Source organism: Lactuca serriola, chromosome 5, assembly GCF_051521515.1.
Source record: "Lactuca serriola cultivar US96UC23 chromosome 5, Lser_US96UC23_V15, whole genome shotgun sequence".
Classification (NCBI taxonomy): domain Eukaryota; kingdom Viridiplantae; phylum Streptophyta; class Magnoliopsida; order Asterales; family Asteraceae; genus Lactuca; species Lactuca serriola.
This window is the reverse complement of record NC_136412.1, coordinates 260,821,683-260,837,139: the sequence shown is the minus strand read 5'-3', so window position 1 is coordinate 260,837,139 and position 15,457 is coordinate 260,821,683. Positions and strand designations below refer to the sequence as shown.

At 33.4% G+C, this 15,457-nt stretch overlaps 1 protein-coding gene across 1 annotated transcript; it reads right to left on the bottom strand.

Moving 5' to 3' along the window:
• Positions 1-7,504: 7,504 nt before the first annotated feature.
• Positions 7,505-8,477, bottom strand: LOC145054152 (glycine-rich RNA-binding protein-like). Its single transcript, XM_079002296.1, has 2 exons — positions 8,293-8,477; positions 7,505-8,019 (listed from the first exon to the last, which is right to left on the bottom strand). Exons 1-2 carry the CDS (start codon positions 8,404-8,406, stop codon positions 7,663-7,665), a joined length of 471 nt encoding a protein of 156 aa, XP_078858422.1. The 5' UTR covers positions 8,407-8,477; the 3' UTR covers positions 7,505-7,662.
• Between the last annotated feature and the right edge of the window lie 6,980 nt (positions 8,478-15,457).

Sequence of the window (15,457 nt, the reverse complement as noted above, 5' to 3'; positions counted from 1 at the left end):
TTGGTTGTGCATGGGTCAGGTCCACCACAAAGAACGATAATACTATTCGTCATGATTTACTAAAAGCTTAGTAAATATGGTTATGCTTACAATTTTAAGTGTAATTCTAAGTCACTGAAAAGGGTTCAATGTATAGCAGAACGAATAAGAAGAATCAATTAGGCAGAAAGATAAAAAGTTTCTCCAATTTGAAAGGCAAGGAGAGTACTTTAGTATCATGTTTTATGATCATCCTTATGATTATGGAACCATGTCACAATTGATCCTCTAAGGATACCTTAGTGCATTTATATGGCTAAGAATAGGAATCGTGAATTGTTAAAATAGTTAAATCAAGAAGGTAAGTCATACGTCATTCCAAAATCAAGTCTTAGAGTCATACTCCAAGATTGTAACTTGAGTGACATAATCTTAAGAAAGGTTTATAACACTTAGCAAATGTAGATTAAAATGTTTCTTACTCTTTACATTTGAAATTGGTAAGTTGTGATGCCTTGGATAAGACAAAGACCAACTAAGACCAATTGTGTGAAGTGTTTGTCTCGATATGAAACCACACTAACTCTTGAATATTTGTTTGTCACGGAATGATTTTTGACAAGAGAATCTTATATGTCAAGAGGTCAGTGGGAGTCTTGAAGATCTTGAAAAGTTTCATGAACTAATCAAGAGTAAACCTATTGTTAATCACTAGCACACGACTTGAGGTTTGTAACCTATCGTGTTGATATATTCTTGTTTATGTGCCCATTCCATTTAAAGTTGACTATGCATATGAGCTCTATGAGTTCTTGATTGTTTGCATAAGGCAAAGCACCTTGATCAATGAAAGTTCATTAATCAGTAAGGGTGAGCTGCTTAACAACTTGGAAAACATGGTAGGCTCTTGTGCTGCCAAGTGGCAAGAAATTAAGATTGAACAAGTTCAGTCCATATAAGTTTGGATTTGTCACTAATCTTGTCTTGTGATTATGGTTATGACAAATTCACATGGATAGGAACACATACATCATAAAATATAAGTGTCATAAGGTTTCTCTCTAATTCATGAAAATGATTGTGAGGAAACACTTTCACTAAGTAGATTTTAAAGAGTTAGCAATTGTGATATTTGCGTTCTCAAATTCGATTATGATTACGGCATCCCTCTTCATAGTTTGAATTGTGAGAAATTGCAAAAGGTCTAAACATTTGAGACTTATTGTTGTAAGTTCTAAAATTGTTTAGACACACATGTGAGCTATCAAAGGAAAGGTGTATGAGTTTAAGAAGCCTAGGTAAAGTCTTACCGAAGCGTCTTGTATCAAAAATCTGAACTTTGGTAAGAAAGTCAACAAGTATTGATTTCTAGAAGTCCAACTTATTTCTGGGTACATGTCAAAGCTACTGGGAGCATAAGTGTTATGCTATTAAGATAATAATTATTATGCTAATGGGAGCATAATTATTATGGTAACTTACCAAAAAATTCCGGTTTTTTCGGGTTGACATGTGGTTTTTTCCAACTTCTAGTTTAAAACATGCATATCTAATTCGTTTGAAGTCGGATTGACATGTGGTTTTTTCCAACTTCTAGTTTACAGTTTGTACATGAGTTTAGACTATAATTTTGTCATTTTTGGTTTAATATTCAATGATTTACAGTCCTCCGAAGTCAGGATATCAAAACTGAAAATTTTCAACTTTTCAGCTATTTGTTTTTGTACTTTGTATTATGTGAAAATATTAACACAAGTATATCTCATTCGTTTAAATTCGGATTGACATGCGGGTTTTTCCAGAGTGTATTGTAGAGTTTGTACATGATTTTAGACTCTAATTTTGTTAATTGTGGTTTCGTATTCAATAAGTTACAGCCCCCCAAAGTCGGGATATCAATATGAAAATTTTCAAAGTTCAACCCACTAAGTAGTAAGTAATTACCAAAAAATTCCGGTTTTTTCGGGTTTTCCGGGTCTAAACCCACTTTATCCGGTTCCAACCTACCCACTTTGATGTTTCCGGGTTTTTCGGTTCTAGACCCACTTTACCCGGAACCATACCCGGAACCGAACCGGAACCGGTTCCTATATACCGGTCCGGTTTCCGGTTCTAGAAAATCCCGTTAACCGGTTCCGGGTTTTCCGGGTCTGGGTCCATCCGGTCCGGGTTTGGACCCACTTTCATCCCTAATGGTAAGTGTTGCGAGTTAGCAATGTTAATTATAGAAAACAAAGGTTTCAATTCGCAAAGTTGCAGGGTTTGAAAAGTTGTTTTGCTATAATTAATGGAGAGGAACTTGTACTTCATTTCAATTCTAAAAGTTTTGATTAAGTTTTTAATAAAATTTAGTCACGGACATATATGAATGTTATGTTGAAAAGATTCAACATAAGGAAATTCTATATATGGAAATGTTATAGCAAGAGACTGGTAAAGTATCATGTCTTTATGTAAAACATTATGTATCATATCCTATATGCTTCGCATATAGGATCGATTGCATATGCTATAATATTTATGTGTTCTGAATTTTCCAAATGCCTATGGCATTAAGAGGGAAAATGGACCAGAACTGTATATGGCTAAAGTTGTTAAACAATTGCTAAGAACAATCCAAAGTTTGCCAAATATTGGTTGCTTATGGACAATTGGAAGTATAGTAATGGATGGACCATATTGACATGATTTTCAATAGATAAGATTCTATTAAGAATGGATAGTCATATTGTAATTATGGAAAAGTTTCCATAATGGGAGTTGGATATCAAGAATCTGAGTAAGTTAGAAACTTTTATGCAAGAAGGATGTTCAAAGGAATGTGCTTTGAATATGACACTTTGTATCTATGGAATTGTCTTGTAATAATCTCCAATGGAAAGTTTTGTAATTGGCAAAGTCTCTGTGACTTGTGTACATAGTCATTACAAAAGGATCACTGCATATAAGCTTAGAATCTAGCATATTACAGTAAGTGGCAAGGACTTGGTATTCTTACACTTACGATAAGGATTTGGAATTGTAAAATGAGTGTCGCTGGACATGTTTACAATTGATCTATTTCACAAAGTAAGGATCATAGGTAAACATAGTGTGGATGCTTAGAGCATGGGATGACTATTGTTTTAATTCAAGTATTGAGTTGATTAATCGAAACATTATACAATGAATAATGTGTAATCGATATGGTGATTAAATAAAAGGTGATTTATTTATATTCAAAAGTTTTGAGACCATATTGGATTTGATTATTCTTGTGTTTCACTTTGCATGTTTTGACTTCCCGGATAATAAGATTATTCAAACCATCCATATTCGATCATACTTTGGAAGTAGGTATTGAGGCAAGATTGTCATGAACCCATCTGTAAATTGTCTAAAGTGTTAGACATGGCACAAGTTTGTTGCAGTATTCATGAGTACTCCTGTAATAAGATTTGAGTATTGGATTAAACCCACGCTCATCTGAATCACTTTATGGATTTTATCACGAGTGATTGTGAGACGATAATATCTTATATTCTTGAAACGGAGAGATATGAGTTGCAGTTTACAAGTCGGTTGCACATTGATGATATGAAAACGCACCAGTAACTTGGTGTTATAAAGTGTATAGTTGTGTGTGATTTGATGAGTAAATAGAACAAGCATATGAGTCAAAGTTTATCCATTCTTTTACCCTAAGAGGGATAAAAGCGATCTATGTTGGCCCCTCAATGTTTTAGTGATGACAATCCTAAGCGCTTGGTCAAGCCTGGACTGATTTGATTTGTTCAATTAGTCGGTCATCATAAATCGAAAATAGGGAAACAACACATGAACAAAGAGAATGATTATAATACATGTCTCAGTTCATATGATATCTTGTAGAATAGAGGAATATATGATCTCTTATCTAATGGACGCGTCATTGACTAGGTCAGAGTTCGACAGTGGCTTTTAAGAGCTACGATTGCTAGTTGGGTTTTGAAGTTGTACTTGAAATTATAGTTATTAGACTTATCCAAGTGGGAGACTGTTAGATTAGGTGTCTAAGCCCATAATTATAATTGGTATGTACTTGACCCGAGAGTAACATGGTCCATTTGAGTTGCCTTCTCCAGAACAATCTGATAAGATGGATATTTGAGAAAGAGACTATTTATGATTTACTAATATATTATAAGTATAATATATTAATTGAGAAATCATAATATTTAGTTAGTATTGATTAAGAATTAATTTGGAGTTAATTTGATTATCAAAAGAGACTGATTAAATTAACGGGGACTGATTATGTAAATCAGTGATATATATTGCTTGGGCTATTGATCCATGATGGGCTAAGTTTATGTGAGTATCCATGAAGAGTTAGCCCACATGAGATATAGATCATAACCTAAGTGTATGGATTAGGTTTTACCCATGACTCTTGGAATCCTACACTATATATGGGTTATCCCTTAGCCTAAAATCGGCCCCTAAGTCTTCTAGGATGAGAGATAGCTGATTTTGGAGTGTCTAGTCTCTCTCTCAAAATCCTCCTTTGTTCATGGTGTTTGTGAACCATTTAAGGCATCACACTTGAGGTGTTAAGCTCTTAAAAGGCCAAAACTACAAGCTACAATAAAGAGGTATTCTTTTAACTTGATATTATGATTTATATGTCAAAATTGTATGGTAGTTGTAGGCTTCATGCTTTGGAAATTTTATTGCATGTATAACTAGAGAAAACTTAGATCCAAAGCTATTAGGGTTGTATGTGCACCATAGGAGTGTTATAGTACACAAAACCCAACAATTCCAATGCTATAGTGGATGCGATTTGAATTTTGGGAGTTTCGCTCGAGTTTGGCATGTGCGCCGCGTTTTGGAAAATTTTGCATTTGTAGTTACAAACTCTGGCATTTAGAATGACATCGTCTTGTGTAAGCAAGGCGTGGACTCAGAAAAACCCATAGGGGTTTTGGAGGGTGTTTTAAGAGTAAGTTGAAGAATAGATTTCGATGACGAAATCTAATTTAAGTGAGGGAGAGTTGTAACACCCGTTTTGCATGATGGATCAGTGGTGACCTGAAGGATTCAAAGGTTTGGTTTTTTAGGAAAAATATTTGTCATGACGTGGTGTATGGATACCCACAATGTAGCATGGATTTTTACGATCGCATTTTCCTGATGAGTAATACGACATGGCAAGTAGTGCGTTACGACGTGGTGAATGTGGCAGCCCAAGCCCATGATGTTTTAGGGTTTCTTCAGTATTTAAAGCCTCTAACTTTAAGTTTAGGGCATCCTCTTCAGCCTCCAACCTTCCTAAATGAAACCCTAGCCTCCCATTCACCACTTTGAGGCCCTTCTCCTCTTTCATCCATTTGTGAGTCATGTTATTATATTACCTATGTCATGGTGGTGCACATACTAAACTAGCTAAGTCTTATTTGTTGATTGTTGTTATATGTGTATTTGAGTTGTTGATAACTCCAGGATTGTTGATAGTATGTTGGGTTGGTGATAACCCACATGGTTGCTAATAACCCATAGGGTTGTTATGAGCCCATAGGACTGCTGACAGTCGAGGGTTGCTGATAACTCATATATTGTTGTGTTGTATGTGATATTTAGGACTATTGATGGTCATCAGAACTACTAATAGTTCTAGAGTTGCTAATAACCCATAGTTGATTATTATGTTATGTTGTATGTGATATTTTGGGGAAGTCACTAAACTTTGTGTTTATAGTTTTGGACTAAATGTTTTTAGGTACTTATCGAATTGCGAAGGCGTAAACACATCAACTGTTTTATAATTTGAGATTCCGTATTGTCTTCCTTATAACTCTCGTTTTGAATAATGACTTATGAACAATTGGTCGACTTGAATCTAACTTTATTAAAAATAGTGTTTATTCTATTTTAAAAATGAAAAATTTATTCTTGAATTTGGGACTTTACGAATTTATTTTATTTTTTGTGAATAATACTTAATGTACATAATAATTATATTTTGTAAACAGATAAGGTAAAAGGGTTGGGGTTGGATATATGTTGATTCAGTGGATAAGAATATAAATTTGATTATTAAGTATATAGACTGTATTAGAGTTTGAAATTGTTGGATTTGTATCAGATTTTGAAATTTGTTAAAATGACTACACTATGATATATCTAACAATTATTAGGCCAAAGAAGAAGTTTGCAGTTGGTTTTCAAAGCATGGAGCAGACTTAGCTAAAAATGATGTCACATAGAAGTCACATAAGTTTTTACCATTTCTACAACATTTTGTCTATAAGTGGGGTGTGGTTGTATTTTTGACACTAGTATATATAGTAGTATTTATGTTAAAAAAAAAAAAAAAAAAAAAAAAGTTGCAATGACCAATCAAGAAACAAAAAAGGGTTCACCATTGAGATTTGTCATCGCCTATCGGTAGACCTGGAAAAACCTGACACGACATGAATCCGACACGAACTTAATAGATTTGAGTAAGAGATTTCGATACGTTTATATAAATGGGTTAACACGACACGGCACAATAATTAAACAGATAGGATTAGAGTCATGACTTGTTTAATTATATAGCATTTTTATAAATTTCATATTTTTATAAATGTATTATATATTATAGATTTGTAATGGACCAAGCTTAAGAATTAAAAGTAAAATTCAAACTTTCAAAGTTATTTAATTTATTCATCGTCACCATCTATCTCATTTGGTTCTCAACTTTAACTCTTTTTATTTTGTTTTTTATAATTACTATGGATTTTTTTTCTTCTTATTTCACTTCTCAACTCCACTTTTTATTTTTCGCCTCCCCATTTTTTATTTTCTAACATTTTAAAATGTTTCAACCAAACATGACACAATATATTACAAAGTCTAAACCTTAACTAGAAACTCAACACAAAATCGACACAAAAACAATTAAATAGGTCAGATTATGTTCAAGCCATCTCAACACGTCTACTGTCTTTACACTACACAATCCCGACGAGACACATTTTCCAGATCTACCTATCGGTGAAAGTTTAGCAGTACCACCAGCGAAAATGCAAGATAGGCTATGTCATCGGAAAAGCCCTCCCACGCCGTTTAGGTTATATCAATTCCAAACGAAGATATCAAACGATTACTCTGCAGTAGTTCATCGAAGGTATATATTATGTATGGATTGTTCCGAGAACGATGATAATTAGCATCGACTAGGCCTATACACACATTGTGCAATCTCTAGTCGGTATCAATCAAAACAGTGAATAATTTTACCAATTTTATAAGATATCTTATTATTTAAGATAAAAAGAAAAATTAAAAGTTAAATAAACAAAAGCTTCAGACCGGCTTTTCTTTGCTTAATAAAAAAGAAAACGGATCTTTATCATCAAATCCCCCTCTGAAATTAAAATAGCCAAACACCACACAAATTAAAAATAAAAGTACCATAACGTCACCTTGAAGAACACGAGAAATGGCTTTAATTGGATTTGGTTAATTCGAATCTATCAGGTTCAATATTTAATGGACATAATTAAGGGAACTGATATACCGGAACCATATTTTTTTCATTATAACTAGTGCTTTCTCAAAGCAATTGATAAAAACGCAGGGTAACTAAGAACAGGTCAAAAACAGAACACAACAACAATGCGAAAATTGAAAATACCAAACCAGATCCCGATAGTCTACAAATGAATATCTAATCTAATTTCTCCAGTTTCCTTCGGAATCACCGCCTCCCCTGGAGTAACGGGCTCCACCATCACCACCGCCGTATCCACGGTCACGTCCTCCTCCATATCCACCGCCTCCTTCACGGCGGCCACCATAACCACCACCTCCACCGTATCCGCCTTCACGACGGCCACCTCCTCCACCGCTGCGGAATCCACCGCCACCGCCGCCGCCTCCACTGCGGGACTGAGCCTCGTTGACGGTTATGTTACGTCCGTCAAGGCTCTGGCCGTTCATCCCTTCGATCGCGTCTCTCAAAGCTTGTTCCTCCTTGAAGGTAACGAATCCAAATCCCCTAGATCTGCCAGTCTCCCGATCGTTGATGATCTAAACAATACCAAAAAAAAACACAATCAGGATCCGAAACCAATAATTCGTATTCAACAAACTGAAACTGCATCATAAAATCGATCGATCGTCGTCTCTTATAACAGAAGAGGATGAACGTACCGCTTTAGATATCAGTAAAAGTAACACAAATAGTAACAGATCAAGAAAACCATAGTAACAGTAACAGTAACAGAGAGATTTGTATCGTGTGACTTGTCAAACAAAGCCGAATCGGGATCGATCCGAATCCGAACTCTGCGACAAACGGACCTTCGAATCGATGATCTCGCCGTATTGAGAGAATGCTTCTTCAAGTGATTGGTCAGTAGTGGCCCATGCGAGGCCACCGACGAAACATCTGTACTCTACGTCTGCTGAAGCCATGTATGGATCGAGAGAAAAGCTGAAAGGAGGCTCTGAAAGAAAAGAAGCTAGTGTGAGTTGCCAAGAGTGGAAATGGTGGGCTTTTATAGGCGAAGGGAGGTTCCAATAGACCACGATTTGCTAACCTGTTCGCGGTGCGTAGTGCGCTTCTGGCTTGCTGTTGCTCAAACCATGGTTGGGGTATAAGCTCGAACGTAACCTTTTTTTTTTTTTTTAATTACTTGCACGATTACTACAATATAATTAGAACATGTAAATTAAGTAACAAAATAAAATAAAAATAAAAAAGTTACTGCGATAATTTGGTAAACGTTCTGTGCATGGTTATATAAATTTATAAGATATAAGATATTTATTCCATATTAGTTTAGTATATAGACAAGTTATAACTCTGAGCGAAGAACAATAATTATATTTATTATTGCAATAAATTATTAAGTCTGCAAAGTAGAATATGATTATAAATAACAAATAACAATAATTATATTTTTATTATTGCAAGTTCTGTAAATTAGAATAGGATTATATAAATTTCTAAGTGGTTTAATTATTTCATGATAAGTTTGGTATATAAACAATTTAACTCTCAACAAATAACAATAACATATTTTAAATAAGTTATAAAAATATATTATATGATTGGTTAATATTAATAAATAAATAAAAACCATGGTTTTTTTTTTAATTAAATCTTCATCTTGTTTTATTTTAGAAATAAAAACTTGTATTTTTATCTTTTCTTTTTCGATTTTTCCATTTTAAAATGTTATCTTTCAGTTAGGGACAATCTTTTTTACCGAAAAATTCTCAAACTTTTTTATTTTTGGTAAAACCTATAACTTATTGTTTTATTTTATTTCAGGGAAAGCCCTCATTTTTTTAGTTTATTTTTTGAAAAAACCTCACATTTAACAATTTTTTTTGTAAAAAAAAAAAAAAAAAAAAAAAAAAAAAAAAAAAAAATGTTGATATGTTTTTCCAAAAAAAAAAACGAGAGATTTTCTGGAAGAAAAGAAATTGTTTAAAACCAAAATATTACCAATACACTACTAAATGGCCAAATTGAAATAGAAAATCATTTTCAAAGAAAAAAACAGTTAAAATTTAATCAGAAAATAAAAACTTTATATATATATATATATATATATATATATATATATATATATATATATATATATATATATATATATATATATATATTAACCTTAAATCATAACTAAATTAGTTTTTATGTTAAAAGTTCCACGTAATTATCTAATTACTATAACGTTTTTTTTTTGCTTAAAATAACTATAACGTTTTTTTTTAAATATTTATTTTTAACTTTACTAAAAGATTATTTTCTTTTTTTGCTAGTTTGATTATATCTTGTAAGTTTTTTATTCTTAAAATGTTTTGCATAGTTATGAGCATATATTTTATTCAACTATATAGTCTAGAACATGTCTCAAGTCCTTATCAGAATCGAAAATACTTCTAATAAACACTTGATAAAATTTAAATGTTATACAATTCACTAATATATCATAAAATCTAGCCAGCCGTCCATTCAAAAAATAAATAAAATGGTGTAAAGGTTTTTTTTTTAATTTATTTTAAGATTTTACGTTGGGAAATGGCTTTTGGGACGGCATACGGGTAGCGGGTAGAGTATATGCTTTGAGATTGAGATATGATGTGTAGGAGTAGTTGGGGACTTGGGGGTTAGGTGAAAGTTGGGACCACGGTTAAAGACTAACCATGGTTAAATATCACAGATATTTTTCTTTCTTTTTTTCTGGTAGGGCCAGGTCACGTGACGCCGTGATTTACGATAAGGAAGATATTTTTGACTCCCAAGTTGGCTGACGTCAGAAGGCGTGTTAAATATCAACAGTTACGATCACTGCCATATCCACGTGTCCTCCCTTTACATTATTTTCCGATTCACATGCACCTTGCATTTTTTTTTTCAACTACAAATTCTACTCCAAAATGTGTACTTTAATATAAAACTTATCTTAAATTTTACTTAAAATCAAATTAAATGTTATATATATATATATATATATATATATATATATATATATATATATATATATATGAAGCTCGTGTATTACACAGGTTTAAAAAAAATGTATAATATAAAATTATAAGCATTACATATTTTTTAAAATAATAAGTTTATATAAATACAAAGAATATAATAAATAAATTAAGTAATTTAATATATAATTTAAGATATTTGAAAGATTGTAAAGCATTTATTATGAAATTTAATAGAATAATCTACTTTACATATATAAATCTCACTAAAATATGGATTTTAAATTTAAGAAAATGACAAGTGAAAAAAAAAATAATTCAAAAACTTTTAAAAAATAATATGTGGCAAAATCAATGAGAACACGACATTTGGCAAAATTGATCTTCATTTATTATATTAGATATTACACGGGTTTAAAAAAATGTATAATACAAAATTATAAGTATTACATATTTTTTAAAATAATAAGTTTATATAAGTACAAAGAATATAATAAATAAATTAAGTAATTTAATATATAATCTAAAATATTTAAAAGATTGTAAAACATTTATTATGAAATTTAATAGAATAATCTACTTTACATATATAAATTTCACTAAAATATGGATTTTAAATTTAAGAAAATGAAAATTACAAGAAAATGACAGGTGGAAAAAAATTTTAAAAAACTTTTAAAACTTTTAAACTACAAGAAAATGACATTTGGCAAAATTGATTTTCATTTATTATGTTAGATAATATATATATATATATATATATATATATATATATATATATATATATATATATATATTAAAAACATATTTCGATTTTATACCGATAAAATAACATATTTTTTTATTAAATTAGCAATTATATATACACTAACAAAATTGCAAGATGTCGAAAGATATAACCAATGTTTTAAAAACCGGTTTGAAACGGTCGGTAGAACCGGTTAGACCGGAAACCGGGAGAAGAAGCGGTTCAACTATCACCGATTTTACATTGATTTTTGAATCGGATTGAACCGGCCGGTTTTTAGAAAAAAACTGGTTGAACCGGTTAAATCAAATAAAAACACATGAAAAATAATAATTTACATAATAAACTTTGGTGATTTTTTTTCAAATCTATTTAGTTTTCTCTAAATAAAAACATATGGTAAATGTTATAAATTCATTTGATGTGTTTGTATTCATCAAAAACTATATTGCGTTTCGGTATTATACTTTATTTTTCATTTTGACGTATATGGATTGATGTAAAACATTAAAACTTATGGTTATGTGATATTTTAATGTATTTGGATTCATCTACAATTTATAGAAACCGGTTCACCCGGCGGTCCAACCGGTTAAACCGGGAACCGGTCACCATACCGGTTCAACTAAAAAATCAGTTTTTAAAACATTGGATATAACTTTTCAAACTTAACATTAGTGTATATCGGCTAGAGGAGAACTTAAGAAGCCAAATGCATATGATATACATTATTTTGTTTGTTCCACACCATATAACGTATTATTTTAAATATGTGGGGGTAAACGCTATATAGTTTTTGTATTTCTTTCATTTGATAGGATAAGTCATTCATTTTAGGTCAAAATGGGCTAAAAATGACCAAAACTCTTGTAATATCAAGAACCCTCAACCAAAACCTAGATCTACAATCTATGTTGCTCATGAGACTTAGGAGAGTCATAAAGTTGCCAACTTTATGAGTTCCTTCCTTTTGAACTTACTCAAACATGAAGGAAATGGGACAATATATAAGATCTAACCACTTAAAGCCATAAAGAAATGAACTTGGACACTTACAAAGGTCCAGAGATGCCCAAAAGTGATCTTCCATTCAGCCAAGAAGCACCACAATCATTTCCAATGCCTCTACTTTCTTCACAAGTCACTAAGGTCACCCAAATGGGCTCACAACTCTCAAGGAGGAATTAGGATTAGGGTTTTCTAAAACTTGAGGGTGGTGGAGGTTAATAAGGAACCCTAAAAATGGTTTGGATGGGTTTAAATACGAAGCAAAACCCTAAAAGAATCATGGGCTTGGGTCAAGACAACTGTCACGCCGTGACAACCTTTCACCATGCAGTGGCAATAAAAAAACACAGGTGATCCATTAAACGATTGCCACACCCTGGCCCTCCTTGGCCACATCGTGGCATAGGGTTTCCTCTAAAACTTAATATTTGGTCCCTGATAAAAGAAAACTTAACCAATCCGGAACACGGGTGTTACATGAAATGATAGTTAATCAACCCCATCTATGGACTACACAAGAAGAGATCACTCGTTCAAGCTCGGATAATCATTAAAGATGATATGGTTGCCATCAATCTGCCACATCTCATGTATGGATCGCGTTGGTTCCGACTGAAAAAAAAATGTTTCACTTTGAGTTATATATATATATATATATATATATATATATATATATATATATATATATATATTCAAGAGTACCTAAATGAAGACGAAATGAAGACTAAGTTTCTAGACATACGACAAAAGGTGAAGAATTTTATCAAAATTTATCACAAGATTGACAACGAATTATTAGATGAAGATGAACAAGTAATTTTGCAGCTATCAAAGGGGAATATAGATACACAAATAACGGTGTTGATTTTTCATATGAACATGCTTTAGATCTTTTACTAGATGTCATATATTTAACTTATGTATTTTGTTATTTGTAGGTTAAATAATTTTATTTTATTTCTAAATTGTGTCTTTTTATCTTTGTAATTTGTAAAAAAAATATTAAGGGAATGATAATTTTCATTAGTCAATCCAAATCGATTACAAACATAATTAATTGCAATAAAAATAAATATACGGTTACATCGGGATTAAAACAACCATCAATGGGTCTGGTATTTCCCATTTAAATGGAGGGGAAAACAGGGTGCGTATTTTACGTCTAGCTTGCAACTCGAAGCACATCAGCCCAATAATATATCTGAACCATATCGTCCAAAATATGTGATATTTGAATAATGTGATGTCGCAATAGCATAATCGCACGTTATTACCCAAACTGTGGGATTTCCCACATGAACACGTGTGGCGGTTCAGATCTACAACACAAGTTGTATTAAAATCAAAAACTTGAAAGTTTTCGGACAAGAATGAAGACGGGATCTTGGGCGAGATCTTTGTTGTTTGCCATCGATTAGACTTTTCCGTCCTCATATGAAGCACCATCTCTGCATACGAGGTGAGTACGCTAGGCAACCTCCCTGAAAAGTAAAATATTATCATTTATGGTTATTTTATTAGTAAAAAATAATTCAATATGTTTTGGTAGTTTACCTCCCATGAGACTCCTTAACAAAAGTATGTTGTAGGTTGTCACAATTTGTCTCTCTTAGTGTTATTATCGGTACATTGCATTGATTATCGATAATACCATTAGGAACTATGGAATATCAATGTTGAATACATTCCAATGGATGTTAGGGAAATAAGCACTTGCTCATTTCGCATTACTGATGTTGGCAAATTATAACATCCTGTTTATTAAATAAAATTAAAATGAGTAGTAGCCCTAAATGCGGAATAATTTAGCAAAGTGTTGATCTTCGGGAGTTAAAAAGTCATAGTTGGAAGTTTGGGGGTTAAAATGTAACTTTTGGATTAATTTGTAAAGATTTTGGAAAGTTAAGGGGTGTTTAGTAAATTAAGGGTCTATTTTGAAAAGAATTTCAGAAGTTAGGGTGGAATTGGTAAATTATGGACTTATTATGAAAGACTTTATAGAGGTAGGGGCTAAAGTGTAAGTTTTGGAGTTAAATTGAAAACAATATTGTGGGGAGGGACTAATAATGGATAAATGAGTTAAAGTTTGAAAGGATACGGGACTTAACCTGGTACCCTCCCCCACATCGCATCCTAAAACCCTAAACCTAAGAGACCATCTTCACCAGCCGCCATGTGTGAGTTCAGCCGCCACCACCTTTCTTGGAAGATTTCTCTGCGCCGCCTGTAAGCAAGTCCGACCGCCGCCGATGTGATGTCGTTGAAGGTCGCCAACGCGACGTCTGCTGCCGGAAGCATCGTGAACAGCCGGAAAACCACCGAGAACCGGAGAAACTCATTATGTTCGTCGGTGTAGGTCGTGAGCCACTAGAAACGCTCGGTAAATCCCCCGCAACCCACCTTCTTCTCTTTCTCTCGTTGTTTTCAGTGGGTACGACGTCGGAGACGTGTTACCGTCATCGGTGGTCATAGGGCCACAGTTTTATCTTTCCGGCGACGACTGTCGCGTAGGCGGTGGCTGTATGGGTGCATGTTCGAGTTTTTACTTTGTTGTCGATGTTTGTGTTGTTGTTGCATATCGATTATGTGGAATGTTCTTTTTGGCCTGAAATTCACCGCCACCACCATGAGGTGGTGGCTGCCACTGCTTCACCACCACCAGCCGTCGTGAGATGGTGGTTATGTGTGTTTTGAATGGTGTTGGGTGTGTGTTTAGCAGATCGGGAGTTGGTTAAGCATTTGTGGTGGAAGGATAGAAAGGAAAAACCACCACCGTCGTGAGGTGGTGGCTGCCGCCGTGAGCCGCCGCCGACCACCACTGCCCGAGGTGGCCGTGGGTGGTGCCCGGCCTATTAGAACTCTAATAGACCTAAAAGCTTAATGTTGGACTTGGTTGGCTCGTGTTTGGGCTAGAAACCCTAATTAGGGTTTAGAATACCCTAATTTTGGGTTTGTTGGTTTCTACCTATCGGGACCCGCGTTATGGGTCATTGGAATTGAAGTATGAATTACACCCAATCACACCATATGACTTATCTAGTAGAGAGATTAACTTAATGGGTTAAGTCCTTAATAGGTTAAGTAAGAAATGCTTAACCCTAATCATCATTTCATGTGAAAACGCTAATTGTGTTGGGTTTAGAGTTGGGCCTAGATGCCTAGACTCTTGATGGGCCAACTATTAACAAGTAACTGGACTAGAACACTTGGATTGGGCTTAAGGATAAGGCCCATTGGAAAGGTTTGGACCCAATTTGGAAAATTGGGCCA

What these genes read in the sequence shown, in the direction of transcription:
- LOC145054152 (XM_079002296.1), bottom strand. Translation starts at nt 8,406, where the DNA reads ATGGCTTCAGCAGACGTAGAGTACAGATGTTTCGTCGGTGGCCTCGCA. An exon ending in GCGAGATCATCGATTCGAAG is followed by an intron (nt 8,020 to 8,292) that starts GTCCGTTTGTCG and finishes GGTATTGTTTAG; the next exon opens with ATCATCAACGATCGGGAGAC.